At 40.9% G+C, this 27,025-nt stretch overlaps 1 protein-coding gene across 16 annotated transcripts in view; it reads right to left on the bottom strand.

The window, feature by feature from the left end:
- Nucleotides 1–27,025, bottom strand: part of GPHN (gephyrin) — a 566,991-nt gene that overhangs the window by 331,364 nt on the left and 208,602 nt on the right. For 15 of the 16 annotated variants that reach the window (XM_054970790.1, XM_054970786.1, XM_054970784.1 and 12 more), the window contains exon 4: nucleotides 14,862–14,954. In XM_054970790.1, the coding sequence (XP_054826765.1) occupies nucleotides 14,862–14,954 (93 nt within the window). Of the gene's footprint in view, nucleotides 1–14,861; nucleotides 14,955–17,437; nucleotides 17,502–27,025 lie in introns of those variants that run through there. The other variant, XM_054970788.1, reaches the window with a different exon arrangement.

Here is a 27,025-nt window from a genome sequence, read left to right on the forward strand (position 1 = left end):
TCTAGATGGAAGACAGGTGAGTCTCTGTCCATGAGATAATCTTGATCGTCTCCTTGTGCAGTCTGGAAGACTTGGTGCCCCCCTGTCAGTTCATGTACACCTTGGCCGAAATGTTGTCTGTGAGGACAAGGATGTCTTGCCTGCTATCTGTTCAGAGAAATGGACCAGGGCCAGAGGCTGATGGGAAGTTGAGTCTCCTTCTCAGACCAGTGTCCCTGTACCGGGCAGCCCTCCAATGTCACTCCCCATCCTACTAGACCGGCATCCATGAATATTTGTAGTCTCTGAGGAAGGAGGGAGCACTTGCCCAGATGGAGGTTGTCATCCCTGGTCCACCATCTATGGCTTTTCTTGACTTCTCAGGGTACCCTGATGTTCATGTTTGCTTTGGATATTATTTGGTATTGGAAGGGATGTAGGAAGGCCATTTGTTCTCAAGTATGAAGGCGCCCCCAGTATACTGCCGCTGAGTTTGCCACTGGGATTCCCATCAATTTGGACAGTGTTTGGAGTGGAACTGAGTTGGACTGTACTACAGACTTGACAAGTTCCTTGGTTCTCCAAATCTTTTCCCGGGGAAGGAAAAGTCAGCATTTTTGGTGTCCACTAACATTTCCAGGTGTAGCAGTCTCTGGGAAGGTTGGATGGAGCAGTTGTCCAGGTTTATCTGGAAGCCGTGGGCTTGTAGATAGCGCATTGTTGTCCAGGTGTCCTGAAGAGACTTCTCTCTGGAATCCGCTCGGATTAAAATATCATCCAAATAGGGATGAATATGGATCTCTTTCTCCCTGAGATGGACGATTGGGTTGATGTGAAAGAGTGTAAAGAAGAGGGAGTAGACACTGAGGCTAGTCTCCCTGATGGAAACAGGCTCTATCGCCTGGATGTCTAGCAGATGTTTGAGTGCTTTTTGCATAATGAGTCTCCTCTGGTGGGTTTTGTGAAGGGGAGACCTCATGAGGCAATCTGGTGGGTAGGATTCGAATTCAATTGAATCTGGTGGGTAGGATTTGAATTCAAAATGGCCTTTGGAAGCCATTTTGAGGATCCAGGCATCCGCGTTCGACTCAACCCATGCTTGACGGAACTGAAGAGGTCTTCCCTTCACTGAGCCCTAAAGTGAGTCAGCATTTAGGGGCTATGTTGTCAAAGTTGTGTCTATCACCCCAGTACTAATGCTGTCTGCTTGACCTAGATCCAAAGGAACTGCTCTTAAAGTTCTGTCTGCAGAAGTTCCAGAAGGACCTCTTGAACTCTTGTTGGGGTCTGGCCAGTGAATGATAAGGAACAAAATGACTGGGAACTGAAGGGACATCTGTCCAACCACTTGAGTGTTTTTGGCAGGGCCCTAGTTTCCACAAGTATATTTTTCCAATGCCTCTCCAAATAGTTTGTCACCCTGGAAAGGTGAATTTGGAATGAAGATCGGCCGGCCAGGCCCTTAGCCACAGTAACTGCCTGGCGACTGTTGCTGATGCCATGGCCCTGGAGGAGAAAGTTAGAGAGTCCAGTGTGGCATCTACTGCAAAGGTGCTGTTGGTCCCTCTAGGAGGCGCCTGTGATCACCTGGAAGCAGCTGGATGAGCTTGTGAGCCCACACTACTGAGGCTCTGAACACGATAGAAGCAGTGATGGTGGCCCTGATGGCCACGGCTGAGGCTTCATGGGCCCTCCTGAGGGCTACTTCTGCCTTTTTGTCCAGATTGTCCTTCATGGATCCTTGCCTGTCCTGTGCTAGTAGCCTGTGGATTGCAAAGCTGCCACTGGGGCATCATCTTGAACACCTGCAATAGTTTGTTAGCAAATTTTTTTTGACTGAGCTTCGATACTGTTTATTGGCTCCAGAAGTGGCCCATTCAGCCTTCAGTTGCCTCTTGAAATACGCAAGGAATGGAAAGACTCTCTCATGGGTGTCCTCCTTGGGAAAGAACTCACGGCAGCCTTTGGTCTGGAGGAAGCTTTTCTCACCTTAGGGTCCTCCTCCTCCCCATTTGGGCCTTCCTGAAGGTCTAAGAATGCTAAGGCCTTGGCCAACAAGTATTGATAGTCTTCTGCCTTGAACAACTGGTCAGATTGTTTGGGTACAGTGACCTCCTCTTCCTCTTCCTCCAAGAAGAACTCACCCTCTTTTCTGTCCTTGCTATCTCTCCCTCCCAGCAGAGCCCCGTGCCCTTATCTCTACCCAGAGTAGACTTCAGGACGGCCTTTATAGGCCACTGGCCTTCAGCCCGGCATTGTTTGTCCCTGGCCATAGGGGTGAGGGAGGAGAGGGAGGGTTCGAGGTCCTTTCACTAGTGGCCCTGGATCAGGGCTGGCAGAACTTGAAGATCTCTCATCATTTGTCTTAAAAGAGAGAGAAAATTGCCTGGTACAATACTTGCCCTTGGAAGTTTGGTCTCTGAGGCTTGCAGGTTCCGATCCATGGAGGAAGGGCCTGCCACGCTATCTTCCGGTGGGAGGTTGGCTAGCACATCTTTTGAAGCCATGCGGGTCTTGGCGCAAAAGCTGCTGCCAATTCCTGCCTTTTCTATGGTATGTGCAAAGACACTGTCATCAGCCTCCATGAAGAGGTGTGCTGCCGATACTGGCTCCTTCTGTTTGTGTTGTGATCTTTTGGTGGGCATACATGGATCAGCAATTGGAAAGTTGCTAGGAGCACATTCCAGCTTCAGAGGCAGGACGGCACTGGGTGGATTGGTGTCCCCTGCTGCAGCTGCAGCCATTGAAGGGGCTTTCTCATCTTCATCCATGAAACTCCCGTCGGAGTCCCTAGACTCCATGGCACCAATAGGCTCTCCAAGCAGAGAGCAGTGTCCAGAGGGAAGGGAAGGAACCAAGAATATCAAGCAGAGGAGGAAATAAGAATGAGAGAGGAGACTTCCGCTTTGGCTACTGGTGGGCTGAAGCGGTCCAGGGAGCTGGACCGTCAAGAGTGACTGTTTTGGGCAGGCCAGGTGCTCAGATCACCGGCTGCCACTTCTCTCCAGGCAGGAGAGGAGCCAGAACGCTACAAGTTCCAGAGAGAGCGAGATCTCAGCGGGGGGGGGGGAGGGTCCAGGACGATGGATCTCCCACACCGCTTTGAGGTACTCTCGAATAAGGACGAGCTAACATCTCTGCAGCACTCTTTGAGTCGTTGTTCGGCATAAGCCCGCCAGGACCCAAGCTTCAGAACCAGATTTGGCTAATGGGTAATGACTGAGGCAGCACGAAAGACCCAAATGGAACAAATCGAGGTAAAAGAACTTTATTTGGCTTTCGGATTTAAAAAGAGAAGGAAAATCTTTACTAAAAATGAAAATTGTGGACTGAGATGATAAAATAAGACAGGAGCAAGACATCTTGAAGGAAGATTTGAAATTTGAAGGATTATAAAGCGTAAAAGAAGAGAAAATAACTTTTGTTTATGCATACTTGCGGTTTGGAGAGAGATAGCTGGCTGTGAGAAAAGGGGAGGAGGTGGAGGAACGGCTGAGTAAACATTGCGAGAGAACAGAGCAAGAAGAACATCGAGCGGAACTGCCTAGAGAGGCTTGATTTGGAAAACAGGAAGAAGGAAGTAAAGCAGCAAAGAAGTCCCTGAAGAAGCAACGCGAGATATTGCAGTGAGAAGGCAAGAGGAAGGGGATATTCATCACTTTGAACTACCTTAAAGTTGCCACTGAGAGATCTCTGTCTTTTGGTGCTACACCTCTGAAGATGCCAGCCACAGCTGCTGGCGAAACGTCAGGAACTACAATGCCAAGACCACAGCAATACACCCCGGAAAACCCACAACAACCATTGCCATAGAGACTCTCCGCCCGATATCTGGTGAGATTAAAATAATATGAATATTTAAAGCAAAAGATAAAGAAGATGTCGGGGGGGGGGAGAAATCTAGTGTAAATTTGAAGAGAGTGGAGAAGAAACGGCAGGCTGCTATGCGATCAGCTATAAAATCGTTGGGAGAAAAGATTGCAGAGGGACATAAAGAGTTGATACAACTTATTTGGGAAATGAGAGAAAGTTTGATTAAAAGCACTAAGGATATATTTAAAACAGTTGTGGAATTGAAAGATGAAGAGAAAGCAACTAGGCAGACAACTCAAGGAGACGAGCAGGCGGCAGAAATTGATTACAAAACAGCAGGATGTAAACAACAAAAACGCGAGGGGCGAGGAGAAACAGAGCAGTACTTGCAAGAAGATCTGAATGAAGGCGTATCAGCATTTCTAAAGAATCAAGTACAAGCATGAAAGAGAGAGCCATCTCCAGTTACTTCAAGTGGAAGAAGCTACCAAGTGATAGAAGAATTCAAGTGAAGAAGAAAGCCGAGAAAAGCAATACGAATACAAGAATCAAGTTACAAGTGGGAGTTACTTAAAAGACTAAGGCCATAGTTTAAAGTCTGACGAGTTTATTTTTCATTTCTTAGAAGTGGGATGTATGGGGTTTTTAAGATTAAAAGTCAATTGAAGAATTAGCAAATTAGGTTAAAGTGAATAAGGGAAATGTAATGTATAGTTAACTAGGTAATTGATATTAAATACATTTATATATAAAATGGTAGAAGGAATTAAGAGGAAGGCAAAATTGTTAATAGTTTTTTTTTAATTGTTTGTTTGTCCATTTGTAGAATTGGGATGTATGATGCAAATGAAATGTCGTGAGCTAAATGAAGAAATTAGCAAATTAAGACAAATGGAAAAATTGGGAAATGCAATGGAAAGTTAACTATGCAAATTGATACTAAGCAAATCTACATATAACTGTAGAAGGAAATAAGAGAAAGGTTAAATTGTTAATTTTAATCTATAGTGTTATTTGGGAAAATATTAAGCTAAATGTATTTAGATAAAAAAATGGGAATGATAAATGAATGGTTTGAAGAAATGTATATGAGCAAAAGAAATATGTTCTGATGGCTTTTTAATAGCTTATTAATAGTTATAGAATTGTATTAAGTAATGGTAAGTTAGGATTTTACCTCTAGTTAGTAGGGTTAAAGGAAAAGCAATATAGAACAAATGATAAGAAAATACGGGACCGTAGTGCTGTCGGGAGTCTGCACAGAACAGGGGGGAGGGGGAAGGGTTGGGATACATCTAGGGACAAAAGGGGAAATGTATTTGTAAGATATGAATGAATTGTATGTCAACCCATCCAATAAAAATTGTTAAAAAAAAAGAATAAGAGAGAGAGAGAGAGAGAGAGAGAAGAGGGAAAGTGAGATAAGATCTAGGAGATAAGATCTTCTAACAGGAAGAGGAAGAAAAATTAACTTCCTGCCTCCCTGACTGGGTGAAAGTAAACACCCAAGATGTCCTCCATCTCAGAGGGAGAACTCTTCTGAATACTTGTAGATTTTTAAGGGTTTTCTGCAGATTCCTAAACCATCTTCTTCTGTTTTTGAAATTATTTTACTGTACCTATGCAACATAAATCTTGAATGCTGGTACAAAAATTATGCTGACTTAAAAAGTTAGCTTTATGGAAAAAGAAGCAATATCTATAACATGATGTACCTAGAATAAGAAATCGATCTTTGAAGGCCATTTAGATCCTACAGATCTACTGACACAATGGCCTAACACACTGAAAATATACCCCTGAGAGAAGGAAGAGAAATGGGTAGAGAAGGAAAACAGGTATTTGATGCATATAATTATGGCAGCAAGAATAACATACGTGAGGTATTGGAAGAAGACAGAGGTATCATCGAAAGGAAAAGTGACAGAAAAAATCTTAGAAACAGCAGAAATGGATGTCTTAACAGAACTGATAAAAGAACAAAGTAGATGTGATTTGCAGAAAAGATGGACACCCTTTTATAGATGGGTCAAATAAAAACATGGAACAAGAAATTAAGTATAGGATATGAGGATAGGAGAGAATACTTACTAGAATCAAGCAGAGTAGCCTTACAGGAAAACTAGGTTTTGAATAAGGAAAAGAAGTTATAAAGAGGAAGGAACTGTAGAGATGGAAATGAATATAATATATATTTTGTTGTATATTATCGCCTTTGATTTCCTATGATGTTGTGTTTGATATCCCCTGATGCTATGTCTATGTGTATATGTATGTATTCTTATTGAAATTTATAGATCATATTAACATATATACCCCTCATAATTTTATTACAAGTTTCATCTTTAAAGTTTTTGAATAGAAAATATAAACAATCATACAGAACTAAATCTGGATTTGACACTGGTGTTATAGAAGCATGTGATGTGTTGGTGCAAATCCTATACTTACCACATGTGGTTAAAACCAATTTTTAAATTACGTCAGTATGATATTGCTATTAGTCAAGTGCCACAAGTATCACTATTGCTGAGCATCCTTTTAGTATTACTTGAAATAGAATATTGATGCTTAAAAACATCAGTTCCTGAACTATCTAGAGAGCCTGCCATTCAAGTATCTCTGCTTTACATAATGATTTTTCTGTTATGCTTATTCACACTGGCCGAATCCACACTACCGTTGTTCTTGCAGCAGTTTTTCGCTTCCGCAGCGCCATTCCTTCATCTGTTCACACGCATCGTCTCTGAAGCCATCATTAATTTGGCATGGCGTCACCACAGCCCGTTGCACTTTTGCCGTGGGTTATCTTTTGATGAATAACTGCCCTCCGTTGAATTCCGAGCCTCTCTTGACCTGCCTCCCAATTAAGGAGTAATTCTCCGCCTTTGTCCCCACCCCTTTTTTTAAAAAATAAAAGAGTACCGTGTCGATATGGTGACATCTCATCATATTAATCTCATTTTAAAAAGGCGGGCAGACCTCAAATATCAGAGGAACAATTTCATATGTTAATTCAATTTATATATTTGGGGGGGGGCATCCACATGATACTGAAATCATGGCTCATGTTACGCCCCGACACGGACTGTGCCGACGAGTTAGGCACAGATGTTAATTTTCTTATTTTTTTTTTATTTTTATAAAAATTTTTTTATTGGATTAGATGTCATTAAATTGTACATTACAATCAGTTTCCTTTAATTTTTCCAATTCTAACCCCCTCCCTTTCCCCCCCTTTTGTTGACTTCCAACAGTTTTCTAACCCCTTGTCCCTTTTCCCTTACTCATTTTAAATTTATTCTATCTGTCAAACGTAGACTTTCACTTTCTTCTAAGCTTATCTATATAACACAGTGCTCCTTCTGTCTTCCTACTTACTTTAACAACTAAATAATACATAACTAAATAATACATTCTTGGCATATTTTCTTTTGATAATAATCATTTAGCTAATTTTGGTACTCTATACTCTATTTTATAATCTCATCTTCAATATGGGACAAACAATTTACCCCTCATTTAGCATAATTTTAGATACTTCTATAAACAGTACATTCAATATAAGTCAACCAATTTAACTTATACTCTATATATTACTTTTTCTACGTATCTTATCTTCATACTGTTTTAATTATATAATTATATTATTCTTTCATTATGCAACTATCCACCAAAAATAGTCAACCAATTTGACCCATATATACCTCCAAACCAATTCAATCAATTTAATACATTAATATATATTTTCCCACCTTACTTAAATTCCTTCATTGCAATTATAAAGTTATCTCCATTATACAATTATTGCCAGAAATGAAATTAATTAGTTTCTATCCTTATAATTAGTTAATTTCTATCATTATAATTCTTGTAATAACACCTATAATACTTAATGCTATATATAATAGTCTAAGAAAGTAGTTGCTTAGAAATTCTCATTTACCTCTCCACCCCCCGGTAAAGTCACCTCCCTCTACTTTTATTGTATTTCAGTAATTTTCAAACTGCCACAGTTCTCCTCCCACCTCCCATTTCTTCACTAAATATTGTTTCAGCTTCTCCCAATCCGTGTTGAACTGTCCTGGATCAAGGTCTCTCAGTTTCCTTGTCATTTTGTCCATTTCCGCCATGTGCAGCAATTTATATATCCAATCCTCAATAGTTGGCACTTCTTGCACTTTCCACTTTTGCGCGTACAAAAGTCTGGCCGCTGCTGTCATGTAAAATAGCAATGTCCTATATTGTGCTGGAATGTCCTCCATTCCCAAGTTCAGTAGCAGGAGTTCTGGGTTCTTATTAATTTGAAATTGTAAAATCTCGCTTATTACTCTTATTATTTCCCCCCAGTACTGCCTAGCTACCTCACAAGTCCACCACATATGATACAAAGATCCCTCATGCTTTTTACATTTCCAGCATTTATTAGACGTCTTCAAATTCCCTAGCGCAATTTTCTTTGGTGTCATATACCAACGATAAATCATTTTGTAGACATTCTCTTTAATATTGGTGCATGTCGTGATCTTCACTGTATTCTTCCACAAGTATTCCCACGCCTCCATTGTTATTTCCTTATTAAAGTTTATAGCCCACTTCACCATTTGCACTTTAACTGTTTCATCTTCAGTATACCATTTCGCAGCACTTTGTATACCTTAGAGATTTCCTTTTTATCCTCTTGTAAAAGTGCCTGTTCTAATTCCGAATTCTCCATTCTTATCCGTCCCTTCACACAGTCCAAATTATAAAGATCTCTGATCTGTCTGTACTGAAACCAATCGTAACTTGGAGACAACTCGTCCTGCGTCTTTATTTTGGGTTTAGGAAATTCCATTCGGGTTATCTCCTTGTATGTTAAACACTGTTGTTCATTATCGACAGTTCTCGGATCTATTACTTCATATGGAACCACCCATGAGGGGATTCCATCTTGTAGGTAATTTCTGTACTTCTTCCAAGTTGTGAATAGGCTTCTCTGAATATAATGATGTAAGAACATAGAGTCCGCTTTTACTTTATCATACCATAAATATGCATGCCATCCGAATATTTTTTTATATCCTTCTAAGGCCAGTAATTTCCGGTTTTTCAGCATCATCCAATCTTTCAACCACACTAAACAAATTGCGTCATAATAAAGTCTTAGGTTGGGCAGTTGCATTCCGCCTCTTTCTTTTGCATCTTGTAACACTTTCATTTTCACTCGAGGCTTTTTGCCTGCCCAAACAAAATCTGATATTTTCCTCTGCCATTTTTCAAACTGCTTAGAGTCTTGGATAATTGGTATTGTCTGTAACAGAAACATCACTCTTGGCAACACGTTCATCTTAATTACTGCAGTTCTTCCCAACCATGACAAGTTCAGTCTGTTCCATTTAATCAAGTCTTGCTCTATCTGAGTCCACAGTTTCTCATAGTTGTTTTTAAATAAATCTATATTCTTTGCAGTCAGTTCAATTCCCAGATATTTCACCTTACTTGTTACTTTGCAGTCTGTTATTTCCATTAATAGTTGTTGTTTTTGTTTAGTCATATTTTTACATAATATCTTTGACTTCTTTTTGTTTACATAAAATCCTGCCAAATCTCCAAACTCCTTAATCTTCTCTATTACTTTTGGCATATTCTCCATTGGATCTTCCACAATTAACATTATATCGTCCGCAAATGCTCTGACCTTATAGGAAAAGTCCTTAATTTTTATTCCACGGATTGCATTGTCTTCTCATATCTGTATCATCAGTATTTCCAAAACCAAAATAAACAACAGTGGAGACAACGGGCAACCTTGTCTTGTTCCTTTACCTATAGTCAATTTCTTGGTCACCTCGTCATTCACCACAATTGCTGCACTCTGGTCTCTGTAAATTTCCTTTACTGCTCTTATGAATCTTTCTCCCATTTGTAGCTTTTCCATGGTGGCAAACATAAAGTCCCAGTTCAAACTGTCAAACGCTTTTTCAGCGTCCACAAAGAAGAAACCAACCTCCTTGTCACAACGTTTGTCATAGTATTCAATAGCATTTATAACTGTCCTTAAATTGTCTTTGATTTGTCTATTTGGCAAAAAACCAGCTTGCTCCTCCTCAATAACTTCAGAAAGCCATCCCTTCACTCTTTCTGCCAGTATCTTCGCAAAAATTTTATAATCATTATTAAGTAACGATATAGGTCTATAGTTTTTCACGTTAGTCAGATCTTGCCCCTCTTTGGGGATCAGTGATATATTAGCTTCGCTTCAAGTGTCTGGGATCCGTTGATCCTTTAAAACACCATTAATCACATCTTTTAGGAATGGTGCCAGTTCATTAGCCATTACCTTATAAAATTTGGCTGTAAGTCCATCCGGTCCTGGCGCCTTTCCCAAGTTTGTTGACTGTATTGCCTTTCTTATTTCTTCCTCCGTTACTTCATTGTTCAATTTGTCTCTCCAAGCTTCCGAAATTACTGGGAGCTTCATTTTCTCCAAATATGTCGCTATTGAGTCTTTATTCACCTCTTTTTTATTATACAATTTGGCATAAAATTTATAAAAGGCTCTGCTAATAGCTGTCTGTTCCAGGTACACTTTATTGTCCTCACAGATTTTATTTATTATTTTCTTCTCCTTTCTCTTCTTCAATTGCCATGCCAAATATTTCCCAGGTTTATTTGCGCCTTCAAACGCCTTTTGATTCATTCTCTTAAGATTCCATTCCAATTCTTTGTTATTCATTGCTGTCAGCTGTTCTTGAAGAATTTTAATGTCCTGGTAGATTTTCTTTTTCCCTGGTCTTTTCTTTAACTGTATTTCTTTGGCTTTTATTTTCTCCGTGATCTCCTGTCTCTTCTCCTCTTTTTTTTTCCTGGCTCTTCCATTTAAATCCATTAATATACCCCTAATTACTGCCTTGTAGGTGTCCCATACCTTGTTGGTTGGTACTTCTCTATTCATGTTATATTGTATGAAAAACTTTGTTTCTCTTCTCAACATCTCCATATTTTCTCCCTCTTGCAGCAAATACTCATTTATTCTCCATCCTTTCCTTTTACTCCTTTTCCCCAACTTCCACATAATTGGATTATGATCTGAGCCTACCATAGGCATTATTTCCACATCCTTAGTCCAAAGCGCTAAGTCTTTTGAGGCCCAGATCATATCGATTCTTGATAGCGTAGAGTGTCTCGCGGAGAAAAACGTATATTGTCTGCCTTTGGGATTTTGTCTTCTCCATACATCTTCTAAAGTTTCCTGTTGCGTCAATACAAAAAACGTCTTTGGTAATAGTCCTCTTTTCTTTTGTGCAGTTACTGACTTTTTATCTAGTTCCAAGTTTGTCACTCCATTGAAGTCTCCTGCAAGAATTATCTGGTCATAAGAAAGTTCATCTAATTGCTTCCTCAAGTCCTCAAAGAAGCTTTCTTTTGCTCCGTTAGGTGCATAGATTCCAATCACCAATACTCTCTTTAAATTCCATATACATTCCACTGCTAAAAATCTGGCTTCCGCATCTTTCATCACTAACTTTGGCTGTAGCTCCTCTTTTATATACAATACCACTCCCCTTTTTTTCTTATTAGAGGCCGCTACAAAATCACTGCCCAATTTATTCAATTTTAGATACTTTGCATCCTGTTTTCTAATATGAGTCTCTTGCAAACATACAATATCACATTTTTGTTTTAATAGCCAGTGGAAAATACTTTTTCTCTTATTCGGTGAATTAAGTCCATTTACATTCCAAGATAAAACTTTGCACTCCATATTCATAATCTTGTTGCTGGTAAGTCCTTTTCATTGTCCCTTATAAACTGCTCCATCTCTGATTCAGATCTAATGCGCTTTTTCGCTCCTCCAAATTCAAAGGACACTCCTTCTGGTAGTTCCCATCTGTACCTTATTTTCATGTCCTTCAGGATCTGAATTAGAGCTTTATATTTTTTTTGATCTAACAACACCGATCTGGGTAATTCCTTCATGATAATAATCGTCTTGCCATCAATCTCCAATGGATCTTGAAACTGTTTAGTCACAATCTTCTCTTTTATATTTCTGGTCGTGAATTGCACAATCACATCTCTTGGTAGTTTCCTCTGGGTCGCGATTCTTGAATTTACACGATATACCACATCTAGGATAGCCACAACTTCCTCCTCCTCCTTCCCCAGGTATTCAGCTAACACCTCAGTGATCTGTTCTTGAGCTGTCTTTCCTTCCACTTCCGGCAAGCCGCGAAACCTCAGCTGCTTCTCCATATGTTTACTTTCCGCAACCGCCATTCTCCCCCTCATCACCCTCATCTCTGTTCGTTGCGTATCTGCTAAGTTCTCCACCGCGCTTTCCACTACCTTGACTCTTTGCTGTGTTCCCTGCAGGTCATTTTGCATTGTTTCCATACCTTTCTTCACTTCTGCCAGCTCATTTTTCACTGTCTCTTTAACCTCTTTAACCTCTTTCACCAACTCCGGTTTCATGTCCTTGAGCTCTTTAATCACTTCTAAAAGTTTTTTATCCAAATTCTCTATCGCCGATTGCCACTCTTTTTTTGACATCGTGGGGCTTGCTTTGGCTCGCTCCCACGAGTCCGCTCTCTTCCTTAGCTCTGTGGCGTTTAATTTAATGTCCTTTTAGTTTAAATGTCCCGGTCTTACCAAAAAAAAACTTTTAAAGAGTCCAAAATGTCGGGCGTCTTTTCTCTATGGTTCCTCTATGATTTTTGTAATCCAATATGGCTTACTTCCTCTTTCGCTGAAGCCGCGGCTCTTCCCCTTTCAAAAATGGTGATTCCCTACTTCCTGCCCTCTGGCAAGGGCCGCCTCTCTCCAGCAACTCTATTATTGTTATGTACTTCCTGTTTCCCGACTTCCCACAGCAGTTCTCGCGATGGTGAAACTTTCTCACAGCCTGATATCTCCTTATAGCCACAGGTATTCAAAACAATAGTCCAATTTCTTTAATAACTTCATTAAACTTAGTCCTTTTTATAATATAATTCTTGCCGGGTCCTCCCCTCCTTATACTTAGCCTGTTGCAGTTTAAAAGTCTACTTTAATTCTTCTTTACTTTTAGTAATCTGTCCCGTTTCAAGAGATAGTGATCTTTACCTTCTCATTCACTTTCCTTGGGTTGTAATCGCTGTTTCAATCTTAGATTCCCATCCACTCTTCCTTCCCCTGTTGAAGCTTGGGCATGTAGGTCTTATGCCAACCGCATTGGCACCAGGACTGCCGCAGAGATTGTATCCGACCTGTCTTAGGGTGGGACCTCAAGGGTCGGGAGAGGATCTGTTGCGTAGGACCCCCCCCTCACCCAAGATTGACACGCCCTGAGGTGCTTGAGCGTTCTATGCCTGTTCTCCGCCTGAGAACAGTCGGCCGCGGGCTGGATTTTGCCCCGCCGGCCGCTTAAACGGCAGCCCGGTCAGCTCCACGATTAGAGCTGCGTTAGACCTTCATGGATCCCGAACCGGAAGTCCCGGCACAGATGTTAATTTTCCAAAGACAAAATGAAGCTCTGCTGTGGGATGCTGCTGTAGGTGATCGTGACCGCTCACCCATTCCTGGATGATTTCAACCAGCATGCAGGCTGTGATGTTCCGAGCGCTCATCGTGTCTCGGGTGATTTTTTAAAATATATTATATTAATGGTGTCGTTATACCATTGAACCAGGATGCTTACTTGTCGATATAGCATCAATTTGTCCTTTTTAAAAAAAAACCGCGGGGCCGTTCGGGTTTTTCCCGCCCCTTTACCCGTCTTTTTGAAAGGGGATGTGATCAATGGATTGCGCAGGAGAAGCGCTATTCAAAGGGTGATGTGGACAAACAAGTGAAGAACGCGCAATAACAGATGGAGCAATCATTGCACAAGAAAAGCGGGAGCTAAGGTAGTGTGGAATCGGCCACTATTTCTCAATTAATAATTAAATTGCATGGGAACTCATCTGGCTTATATCTTGGAGAAAGAGATTTTAGTCAAGGAAGAGGCTTCAAAGTATTTTTGAAGACTGATAAAATAGCATACCATGAAGTACATATGCATAGCATGAGTAAATAGTAATGTGTTTAGACCACCCAAAGAGTTATTCACAAGTCATACTTTAATCCAAAATAATGCTAAGTGATACTCTCTAAACACCATACAAAATGATACCTATGTGAATTAGCCTTACATCTGATGAACTATTTCTTCCAGCTAGGTTAGGATGGAAAACAAAATGAAAGCTCCAGTCTTTCATATGGAAGGGATGGTATTAATAACCAGACTAGATATTCTCTAAACACCTTCAGAGGTTCAGCCAGCAATGTGAGAGCCACACTGTGTGGTACAATCTTACAGTGTAGGGGTTCACATTAATAATAATGGGTGGGGTTGATCTCATGGATCTCTCTTACATTATTGGTTCCTTCACTCTTGACATGATGTCAGTAGCATGGAATAGTTATGCAACTGGCCCCAAAATGTGATCACATTATTCATACATGCACCTCTGAGGTGAAGGACTGCATGGTGTAGAAGCAGTTCCCACACTGCTGGTTGTACACACAAAGAGGATCCAAGAAACTATTCGGGTCAAGAAAATAATGTTACCTGGCTTTGCCCGCAGTGCTCAAAGCATACCAGAGAGAAAAGGAATAAAGTTACTGACTGCCCCATAATAAATGATTTTTCTAGGAGGAAACTGGGGATTAAAAAAGCCTACACAAAAACAGAAGGTAGATTGGACTGGTACTATTCCTTTTGTCCATATCAAGGCACACAATGAGTGGGGTTGGCAAGAAATATGACCTTCCATGGGAATTGTTTGTATCTCCACAGGGAATTCTAACTCGTTCTTTGAAGTTCAGCACCATAGAGAAATCTATGTTCCCCAATGTGCCATATGCTGGCCAATGCACAAAAATGGAAGTCCTGTTCTAGCAGGACAATAAAATCAGTTGCTGGCTTCAGAAATACTCAATGTAGGTATTTTTGGCTTGTTTTAGTTACAGAATTAAATTTTATATTATATCATATTCTGATGGTTTACATCTAGATGAATATGATGTTTGAGAAAGGTAAATGGTTTAATGACAAACTATCTCACCTCTGGTGTGACATCCCTTGGTGCGAATCCTGTTCCTCCAGTTGTTAAAATCAAGTTAAGTTCCTTTTCATCACACCAGTCTATCAGAGTTTCCTGAAAAAAGAACAAAATTGACTTCTTCTGATCATAGCCTATTGAAACACAGATCCCACAATATCCAAACTTTGTTTCAAAAGCTGTAATTAAATTATATCAGCAATAGTGGGGTTTTTTACAGTTTTAATGAGCCACTGTGTAGACCTTCATGAGCACATTCTGAGATACTGAGGCTGTGAAAAACCTGTACTGACGCTTCTTAAACATAGCATGTTCCCACACATGTACAACTATTTTAAAGAAAATAGTCCTTCAATTCATTCATATTTAAATAGCTCTTCAAATGGACTCAGTATTGTATTGGGCAAATTAATATTTTAATCCTTTCTAGATACAAAAACATTTCTTAAGAATAGTCTTTTATTTCTTTATTTTCAAGAAGCAGCTTAAACTTTTGTTTTACAGATTTCTCAATACTGAGAAGAAAAAGTAACAGCACAATCTTAAAATAATAACTCCCTTGATATTAGACACAAAAACCCAATTATTATGAAAAACAGCATTCATAGGAGCCCTCAAAGTCCAACGAGGGCCAGGTCGGTGGCTGCAGCTCCATGCGCCTGCAAATGCCCACCACCCCCACCCCCACCCCCGCCGCCATGAGAAACAGGTTCCACCTCCCTGAAAAGTGGGACCAGAAAGGCTGCAAAGAATAAAGAGGGATGAACAGGGACCCAGCACCCAGGTTCAGTCCACCAAGGTCCAGGAGAGGCAGCTATGTAGAGGCAAAAGGGGGTGGGGGCTGAATAACTGCTGCCCATTAGAGACCATTGTGGAGGTGGGAAGGACCATTAGATGGGATGGGAGCAACCAATGCCTCTGACATGCAGTGACTCCATTACACATTATCACATTGAAAATGTGTAAGGAGAATGTGGGGTAGACCTCTTGAGCCATGCTCCAGTTCTGAGATGACCCCCTCCCCCAAATGGAATGATGGCCCGCGGGACCAGAGAACCTTCTTTGGGGGCTGTCACTTCACTCCCTAGCACAAGATCCCCGGAGTCCATCCCTGGCTCCACAAAGGGCAAACAGGAGAGGAGTATGGCCTCTCAGGGAAGAGCTCCCGAGATCCCAGGACGTCGCACCATGTCCCTCCCCCAAAAACCTCGCTCCTTGCATGAAGGTCTTCTGCCTGGCTTATTAGACGCCAGGAGAGCTGTTAGAGAACAGGAGTTTTCTGTTACACCACCACCACTCCCGCTAGACACACAGAGATTACACTCCAAGTCCCACCCTGCTGCACACCATGAACCTAAGGGGGGAAGGGGGAGGGAAGCTGGTCGGGGCTGGAGTCTCCAAGGTGCAACTGGACACCTACTCTTTTGGCCTGCAGAGCCATGCAAAGGCATGGAGCCACTTAGAGCCTCATGGGAGCGACCCCATTTGTCCCAGCCCAGAGTTAGAGACCATTTGCTTTGAAATGTGGAATGGCAGCCCATTGGGGAAGTGGAGGGGGCCTACTGTCCTCCAAAGGCAAGTAAAAAACTGGAAGGCAGTTTTTGTTCAAAACAAATTTTATTGAACTGCAAAAAGGGAAGAGGGGGTCTGGACAGTCGTCTTCCCAATGTCGACCAGCCAGGCCAGGAGCGAAACCACCCAGGGCAACTGTCAGAGCTGTAGGATCCATTCCTCATTCTGCTCTCCGAGATGCAGGCTGCCTGGAGAACCACTCCATGGGATGGACTTGAATGGGACTCGAGGAGGATCATGGGGGGTGGGCTGGAACAGCCATGCTCCCTGGCCTCCCTGACGGGCTGAGATTTGCTTGAAAGGGAAACAGACAAATGTGGCAAGGGACCCGGCCCTGGGCAAGCCCCAGCCCAGTCTGCCACATTCTGGGAGGGTAAGTCGGCCACCTGCCAACTTACCTGGGTTTATTGGCACCTTAACCGGAAGTTATATAGGGCTCCTGGTGAGCTGATCGGGAGCATAGAGGGGGGCTCAGCCATGATGATGGTACATGCGGACTGGTCCCTGCATTAGTTGCCATCCTATGCTCCACCGGGCCTCATGGGTGGTGCTGGGTGCGAGGGGAGCCGAGTTTTCCTGTTCCTGTAATGGGCACCTATGGGCTATGCTGCTTTTTTTCGTGGTGTAACTTTCTGCCACTGCAGAAAGCATGCCTTGGTCCAGAGTAGCTTAGGGAGCCGAGTAACTCCTGGCCCACCCACCCCCAGCCTACCACGTTTGGCACCATGCAAGAATTGACACTGCACTTATACCTCCAACTGGCCACCTGTCCTGGCTGCCAGGCTGCGGCAGGGGTGCACTTAGTCTGTCTGCAGGCGGAGAGGGAGTTACTCCCGTGTAAGTCTAAATTACGGCAGCATACCCCTTACTCTGCTCCCTAAGCGCTTTCCTCCCTCCCACTCAGGATTGCGCAGTTTGAGGCACAAAAAAATTCTTTTAGCGGGAAAGGAGAAGTATTTGTTTATGGACATTTTAGAGTAAGTGGATAATATGTAATAACTATATACCTTTCACAGAGACAATTGGAGAGTATTCCTATATCTTTCTTTATATTAGTGCTTCTTTTTTCTTTTTAAATTTCTTTATGGCTTTTTTATATTCTGTTCAAAAATTCTTAATAAAAAAGAAAATTACAATAAAAATGTAACCATTTTGCATGACATCAAAATTCTGGTTTTAAGCTACGCATTTTTTCCCATTAAAGGCTTTATTAAGCTATTTCTTATTTTTATTTCTTTTGTGCCATTTCTATACACAGCACTTTGCAAAGTAACATAAACAAAAGGAAACAGGCCCTTGCACTAAAGGAACAGCAAATGGGAAGGAATCGCCTCAAAAAAGGATAACAAGAGATAAAACATAAGCAAATGCATTTACACATATTTAGAGATATTTAAAAATTAAGAGATCAAGCAAATTTTTTTAAAAAGAAAAGGGGCTTATGAGAAGATATTTGAATGGTAGAGAAACAGGTGGCCTCACACAGATATTCTATTAGGAGTTCCAGGTATAAGGGGCAGCAATAGAGAATGGATTGAATTATTGAAGAGACAAAACAAGAAATTTTTGGTGATAAAAAGTGGCTGAACTGAAGGTATGAATGTCAAAGGCAAGGATCTAATGTAAATAAAAGCAGGAGGACTGGGAAGGCTAGAGTCGTCACAGGAAAAAATGAAAAAAAAGGGGGAGAAACTTTTTCTTCCCCCCAAGGACTTTTCCCCCCTGGAAAAAATGGGACATGTGGGACAGCAGTGAAAGAAAAACAAAACTCTTATGAAATATTTTCTCTTAGCGAATGAGTGAAATGCTTTTTTAAAGACAAAGTTTCTCTCACTGAAAAAGTATAGCATAAAAAAGTCAAAAGATTTTTTAAATGTTTCCAGTGGCAAAACAGTGACATTGGAGGGTGGAGGCGACTGATAAAAACTAGTTTTTTTTCTTGCATAATGAGTGAAATGAAAGATGAGTTTTTATTCAAAATGTGTAGTATGAAATTTTAATCTAAAGCAATCTAAAGAAACCTCATATCTAACTAGAGTGCAACACCCTCCAGAACAGGTGACACTCTAAATCCTGGGTCAAACTTCCTGCTCTCCAATAGCCCTTCTATGTTCTTGGGATTAAGTTTTACTTTATTGGCCTGTACCCATCCCAAAATTGCCCCCAAGCACTGGTGCTTTGGAACCCACCCAAAGCACAAGATAGAACTGAGTATCCCCCACGTTTTGATGATAGCTGTCAAGAAACTGGCCTAAGCTAGTATGTTCTTGGCTTTTTCAGACCTTTGGTTCAGGTTCCTAGGTATGATTAGGCTATAGAAGGCCTTTCTCTGAAAATGTACAGTCACAATGCCTTTTATGTTTTCAGAGAAAAAAGTATAAGAGGAGATCAGAGCTTTATGGTTAGAGGCCAAGAGAGAGTTTTGTATTTACATTTCATCATTAGCAGAAGGAACCCTGGTATGTGAGAGTTGCTCTAATTGTAGATACGTGCCAGCTGAAGAGGTATGTTGTGACAGACTCAGCTTCAGATGCTGAGATTTCCAGAAGTGAAAGTATGATTGACATGATTCCCCCCCCCCACCCAGTGGGGCTAGCCTGAAATGGCAGTTGTGAATGGAATGTTGGGGAAGCTGTCAGTTGGAGTTGGAGAGTAAACAAGAGAGTGAAAGGGAGTTGGAGCCTGGCTTTTGACCAGAGAGGGTCAGTCAGAGAATCCTCTGTGAGAGGAAATAATGTTTGTGAAGCACTGTTAGTCCTTGGACTAAAGTGGGAAAAACAAGCACTAATTCCTGCTTAGACTTGAGAAATCTGGGACTTATACTGGGCCAAGGAAGTGGGTAGAGAGGAGTCTCCCCTTCAGTGCCAGGAACAGGGTTATAGCTCATAACGGTAATGCCTGCCCAGTATCTAGTAAGGGTTTGTCTCAGTGGAGCATCCTTAAGTCTGGAGAGGAGGGGAAGTTGTGCTGTGTCCGTGCTTTAAAAGGGAAACATTTGTGAAGCAGTGTCAACCTCTGAAAGAAGCCAGCAACCTAGTGTTAAACCAAGGGTTTTGTGCCTCACACCAGTGAAGTTTCTGTACAAAAACCTTTCTGTTACGTCAGTTCAAACATCTGCCTACTTGCCTTTTGATTCTAACCTTCTGTAAATAAACCTTCTGTTACCTTTTGAACCTCCCCAAGCCTTGTGTGCCAGTTTCTGCTAAAGGGAAGTGCAAACCCCTGATCTGTTCCCTACTAAGACTTGGATGGGTAACCATTTTTAATAATCCTTAAGAATGGGACAAGAAGGAAAGTTGAAGCTTAACATCAACCACGCTACCAGAGGCTTCCCAGCCTAGTATACAGCTTAATAGGCTTAAAGAGGAGAAGTTTTACCTCCGGGTAGGGAAAGGTCAGCCTAAGCCTGAGTTGGACGTGAGTTTGTGGCATATGTGTCACAAGACTTAGCAACATCTCTGATTGGTAAATCAGGAACAGGACATGCTGAAGTTGCCTCAATAAAGGAAGGATCTTCATTCTAGTTCATATCCTTTATTCTGTGTGGTTGCTGTTGGGTACCTACTGCTACAAGCCTTTTTATACTCTGGATCTGATTACAAGGATATGTGGCAGACAAGGACATTTGTCTCTAGATTCTGGACTTCTACCTGGACTTTGTATTTCTAGTCTGACAAAGTAACATCAAGGTCACAAAACCAAAGCTTACATAGCATTGTATGGTATTTATGTAGGTTTGTTTTCTTTTTTTGTTCTGTACAAGGGTCATTTCCTAGAAAAAGAATTGCAGGAACTCATTAGCATAACCCATTAGCGTATCTCATTAATATATGCCACACCCCTTACATCACCGGAAGTGTGTCAGAAGGCAACATCCATCCCTCAGGCCCCTTTCTGCAAAAATCTCCAAGTATTTCCTTAACGCAGAATGAACTCAAAGCAGCTTACCCTGCTCTAGAGAGCCAGCCCTGCTTGCACCCACGCACTCACTCTCTCTCACAAGTCACAAATGAAAATAAAGCAGCATGAATTCCAAGCAGCTTATGTTCCTTTGGAGCCCAGCCCCACTCGGCTTGCACTCATTCATTCATTTTCTCTCTCTCCGCCCCCCTCACGAGTCACAAATGAAAGTAAAGCAGCAGAGCAGAATGAATCCAAGCAGCTTACATCCCATTGAAGACCAGCCCCACTCAGCTTGCACTCATTCATTCATTTTCTCTCTCCCCCCCACCGCTCACGAGTCATAAATGAAAAGTAAAGCAGCAGAGCAGAATGAATCCAAGCAGCTTACGTTCCTTCGGAGCCCAGCCCCACTCAGCTTGCACTCATTCATTTATTTTCTCTCTTCCCCCCCCCATGAGTCACAAACAAAAGTAAAGCAGAATGAATTCAAGCAGCTTACATTCCTTTGGAGCCCAGCCCCACTCAGCTTGCATTCATTCACTCATTTTCTCTCTCTTCCTGCCCCATGAGTCACAAATGAAAGTAAAGCAGCAGAGCAGAATGAATCCAAGCAGCTTACGTTCCTTTGGAGCCCAGCCCCACTTGGCTTGCACTCATTTTCTCTCTCTCTCCCTCCCCTCACAAGTCACAAATGAAAGTAAAGCAGCAGAGCAGAATGAATCAAAGCAGTTTACGTTCCTTTGGAGCCCAGCCCCACTTCGCTTGCACTCATTTTCTCTCTCTCTCCCTCCCCTCACAAGTCACAAATGAAAGTAAAGCAGCAGAGCAGAATGAATCAAAGCAGCTTACGTTCCTTTGGAGCCCAGCCCCACTTCGCTTGCACTCATTTTCTCTCTCTCCCTCCCCTCACAAGTCACAAATGAAAGTAAAGCAGCAGAGCAGAATGAATCAAAGCAGCTTACGTTCCTTTGGAGCCCAGCCCCACTTGGTTTGCACTCATTCACTCATTTTTTCTCTCTCTCCTCCCCCTCTCTCACAAGTCACAAATGAAAGTAAAGCAGCAGAGCAGAATGAATCAAAGCAGTTTACGTTCCTTTGGAACCCAGCACCACTCGGCTTGCACTCATTCACACATTTTTTATCTCTCTCTCTCACCCCCTCACGAGTCACAAATGAAAGTAAAGCAGCAGAGCAGAATGAATCCAAGCAGCTTACGTTCCTTTGGAGTCCAGCCCCACTCGGCTCGCACCCATTCACTCATTTTCTCTATCTCTCTTCCCCCCCCTCATGAGTCACAAATGAAAGTAAAGCAGCAGAGCAGAATGAATTCAAGCAGCTTACGTTCCTTTGGAGCCCAGGCCCACTCGGAGGAAAAGGAATTACGTGGGTGGGGCCAAAACCCACGTGACCTCTTTTCAGATCTACCGGAACACCGTTCCGGTGCATTCTGCCTCCAAATGAGCCCTGGTTCTGTACAACTTCAATGTTTGTATTCTTTTGGACTCTTCTAATAAACTCTATGAATTAAAATTCTTTGTTGTTATATGGGGTTTGGGGCTTCAATGTGAGTCTAGTTCTTTGGCCTGTTTTTGCTATAGCTACCTAAGTAATTATTTTGTGGAACTCAATTTGCAACTGTCCTACCCTGAAGGGTTGAATTATTGTTTAAAACCCAGTACAGCTATCTCTTGGTCTCACAGATGAGGGTTAGTAAGAGAGAATAATGGGGAAATGTTACCCTGGGCAGTGAGGATTAACTCTGCTTCCCAGTTCTGAGTAATTTGGTCTTTTCCTGTATTCTTACTCTCTTGTGGAATAAGGATGGGGGCCGAATCTCTCACTGACTTCACCCAGTGGTTTCATGTAGGTGTTGAAAAGCAAGGGAGTCAAGATGGAGCCTTGAAGGCTCTTAAGAGGCCAGAAGCCAAAGGCCTGAGCAGCAGTCCCCTAGCATCACCTTTTGAAATCTACCTTTTAGGTAAGACTTACCCAATCCCAAAACAATACCTCCATGTCCCAACCCCAATGGACAGTCCAGAAGGATACCATGATTTATGGTATTAAAAGCTGCTGAGAGGCGGACTTCCAGTTTGGGATTAATGGTGATCTGAAGTAGCCTAGGGAGCTGGGCTATCCGAGATACTGTTTTTGGGAAGCGAGGCGCTCGAATGCCTGCTACCGCCCCCCCTTCAGGGAGAAGGGGGTCTTGAATGCTACGCGGCCCCGAGACTGTGTGATCTTGGTGACGGGGGGGTTCTGAATCAAGGATTCTCCCCACCACCTTGAGGTCCCCTCGGAGAAGGGCGAGCTACTAACTCTGCAGTACCTCTGGAGTCATTGAATTGGCATAAGATCATCAGAAACCAAGCCTCGGTAACAGATTTGATCAACTAGAAACGGAGGAAACAGCACAGACAACCCGAGAAAGCAGCATAAGGTAAAGATTGCTATTGGACTTTTGAACAGAAAAAGCAGAAAAAAGACCAGATATTAAAGTAATAAAAAGATTTAATTAAATAGAGGGAACAATAAGGAACCAATATTTGAGTAAGAAATCCCTAATTCGGCAAGCTTTTAAGGACAAAAAGAGCAATACAAAGGATTGCTTATGCATACTTGCAGTTTGGAGATAACCGGCATGAGAGAGGAGGAGGGAGCTGGGAAATAGCGTTGAAACATCGCGAGAGGAGAGGAGATTGGGAGAGGAGGAGACAACGTGTGCCTAGAGAGGACAAGAATAAGCTGGAAGCAGGAAGAACAGTGAGAAGAAAGAAGACCCAGAAGCAAAATAAAGTAAGCATCACGAGAAATCAGGACTAAAGGAACAGGAAATACGCCATTGTAGCTGAGGGAAGAAGCAATTCCAGTTACCACAGAGAAATTGCGCCCAACATTTTGGATCCAAATTGATTTTTTTCCTTCTTTTATCGAGACCAGCAAAGTGAGTAATATTAAGGGGAAAACAATAAAAAAGCAAAACAGATTTAAGAAAGAGAGCGGACACGTGGGGGGGGGGGCTCTAAGCCAAGTCCAAGTATGGCAAAAAAATTAGATAAAGAGTGGCAAGCCTCAGTAGATGCAGCGATTGAAGGACTAGAGAAGTTACAGAAGGTTATAAAGAACTGAACCAATCGATACAAAAGATGCATGAAACATTGGTAAAAGATTTGAAAGATGTAATTAAAACGGAGGTGGCAGAATTGGCTAAGAATATGGAGGGAATTAGAAATGAACTATAAGCAACAAACAATAAGGTGCAAGAAGTGGAACAGAAGACTAATGATTTAGCAACAAATGTGAAGATGGAAAATCAAGTGATGCAGGAGAGGATGGCAGCGATGGAATGTAAGGCAACAGAAAGACAACTAAGATTTAGGGGCGTTCCAGAATCGATGGTGCAAAATGTACAAGATCAAATGACGGATATTTTAGTAGAATTCCTGAATAAACAACCAGAAGAAATTACTGCAAATTTGTATCTAGTATACAGGGTCAACTCCGCATATGCACAACAAAAGAACCTACCAAGAGATATTATTGTGCAGTTAATAACGAAAAGAATGAGAGAAGAGATTATCCAAAGACATTTTGTGAATCCCCTATTACTGGAGGGAAGCAGGATCAAGATAATGAAAGAGGTACCTAGAAGAATTCTCCAAGAGAGGAAAAAATATAGAGAATTGACCCAGAAGTTGAAAGAGAAAGACATTAGATACAGATGGGAAATACCAGAAGGGTTGAGCTTCCATTTTAATGGTTTGAGAGTCATAATTAAATCAAGACAGGAAATGGAGGAGTTTCTCTCTGAGAATATAAATGACTTTCCTAGATTGGTAAGAAAATAGAATGATGGTGTACAAATTAATATCATGGAATGTAAATGGACTAAATTCACCACAGAAGAGAAGAACTATTTTTCATTGGCTAAAAAACCAAAATTGTAATATAATTTGTCTACAATAAACACATTATCAAAGATCAAGATGCCAAGTTTTTAAAAAATAGACAACTAGGAAAAGAATTTATTGCATCGGCAAAACAAAAGAAAAGAGGAGTAGTGATGTATATCAAAGAAGATTTGGACTCAAAATTAGTATTTCGAGATCAAAATGGGAGATATATTGCTGTGGAAATTAATGTGTGTGATAAGAAGGCCTTAATAATAGGTATATATGCACCCAATGGTGCTAAAGACCAATTCTATAGGGAATTAATAGACAAACTAGAACAAGATGTATATGAACAGATTGTAATGATGGGAGACTTCAATGGGGTTGTAGATTTGCAATTGGATAGAAAAATAAGAGGAGGAAAACAGAAATTGGGGAAACTACCAAAATCATTTTTTGAACTAGTAGAACAAGAAAAACTGGAGGATATTTGGAGAAAAGAAAATCCTAAAGGCAAAGATTATACGTACTACTCGGCGAGACATCAATCATTTTCAAGAATTGATATGATTTGGACAACTAAAGAATTGGCATTATGGACAAAAAAAGTGGAAATAATGCCAAGAGTGAGCTCGGACCACAATCCATTGTTTTGGAAAGCGGCAATGGGACAGAAGAAATTACGATGGAGAATAAATGAAGACCTATTGCATAATCAAGAAAATATGGAATATCTACAGAAAGAAACAAAATATTTTTTTCAAACTAACAAAAATAATGAAGTCACAACCCGGATGGTATGGGATACATATAAAGCAGTAATAAGAGGAATATTAATTACTTTAAACAACAGAGATTAAAAAAGGAAGCAGGAGAAAGCTCAAGAAATTCAAGAGAAATTGCATAAGAAAGAGCAAGAATTAAAGAAGAAACCAGGGAAAAAATCAATAGTACAAGAAATTAAAATATTGCAAGAGCAAGTAAGAGCAATGGAAAATAAAGAATTAGAATGGAAATTGAGGACATTGCAACAAAAATCATTTGAAGGAGCGAATAAGCCTGGCAGGTATCTAACCTGGCAACTATAGAAAAATTAGTAGAATAATTAAACAGGGGGAAGAAATCAAAGAACACTACAGAATTAAACGAGTGTTTTACAAATACTATGCAAAATTATTTCAAAGGAAAGCAATACCACAAGAGAATATAGATCAATATTTGCAGAGAATAGATTTACCAACCATATCAACTAGCATGAAAGAGAAGCTGAATGCTCCAATAACAGAAGAAGAAATTGAACAAACTATAGATGTGGCAAAGACTGGGAAGGCACCTGGACCGGATGGGATTACAGCGAAGTTTTATAAAGCAATGAAGAAAGACCTAGTGCCAGCCTTAAGAGTTGTAATGAATGATATATTGAAAGGAGAGGGCCTGCCAGATACGTGGAATGAGGCAAATATTACCTTGATACCAAAAGAGTCACAGGAACTGACTGATGTTTTAAAAAAAATTAAAAACAGTTTTTACTGTTTTTAATTTGTTGTCAAACCGCCCTGAGCCCGTCTGACGGGGAGGGCGGTCTAAAAATGTAATTAAATAAATAAATAAATATAAATAAATAACCAATTTCGTTAATAAACAATGATTATAAAACATTGGCAAGAATACTAGCAGATAGACTTAAAATATGGTTAATGGATTTTGTAGGAGATGATCAGGCGGGGTTTCTACCGAACAGACAATTAAAAGACAATCTGAGAGTGGTTATAAATGCCACTGAATAGTATGACAAGCGTCCAGACAAAGAAGTCGGGGTTTTTTTTTTGCAGATGCAGAGAAAGCCTTTGACAACTTGAATTGGGATTTTATGTTTGCATCAATGGAAAAGATGGACCTAGGTAAAGAGTTTATAGAAGCTGTAAAAACAATCTATAAGAACCAAAGAGCAGCAATTTGTGTTAATGATGATCTGATGGAGAAATTTGAAATAAGGAAAGGAACAAGACAAGGTTGTCCACTATCGCTGCTGTTATTTGTAATGGTCTTGGAAATATTATTGAGGCAGATAAGAGAAGATGAGAATATAAAAGGGATTAAATTAAAGGGGTCTTCATACAACCTAAGAGCATTTGCAGATGATGTGATGTTTATAGCGGAAGACCCAGTACAAATTCTGCCAAGACTGTTAGCAAAGATCAAAGAGTTTGGAGATTTAGCAGGCTTTTATATAAATAAAAAGTAGAAAATAATAACAAAAAATATGACAAAGAAGAAGCAACAAGAATTGATGGAAATAACAGATTGCGAAGCGGTACAAAAACAAAGTATTTGGGAATAGAGCTGAAAGTTAAAAATATTGATCTGTTTAAAAACAACTATGAAAAGCTCTGGACTCAAATTGAAAAAGATATGATAAAATGGAACAAATTGAATTTATCATGGTTAGGTAGGATTGTTACAATCAAAATGAATGTGCTGCCTAGAGTTATGTTTCTGATGCAAACGATACCAATTGTTAAGGACAAAAAACAGTTTGAAAAATGGCAGAGGAAAATATCAGAATTTGTGTGGGCAGGAAAGCAACCTAGAGTAAAAATGAAAGTGCTCTGTGACGCAAGAGAAAGAGGTGGCATGCAATTACCGGATTTTCGACTGTACCATGAAGCAATATGCTTGGTATGGCTAAAAGAATGGGTGTCCTTATCTAATCATAAGTTGTTTTATTTATTTATTTATTTATTCAATTTATATACCGCCCATCCCCAGGGGCTCTGGGCGGTGAACAGTTAAAATTGATAA

The sequence above is a fragment of the Eublepharis macularius genome, chromosome 2, assembly GCF_028583425.1.
Source record: "Eublepharis macularius isolate TG4126 chromosome 2, MPM_Emac_v1.0, whole genome shotgun sequence".
In the NCBI taxonomy this organism is placed as follows: Eukaryota; Metazoa; Chordata; class Lepidosauria; order Squamata; family Eublepharidae; genus Eublepharis; species Eublepharis macularius.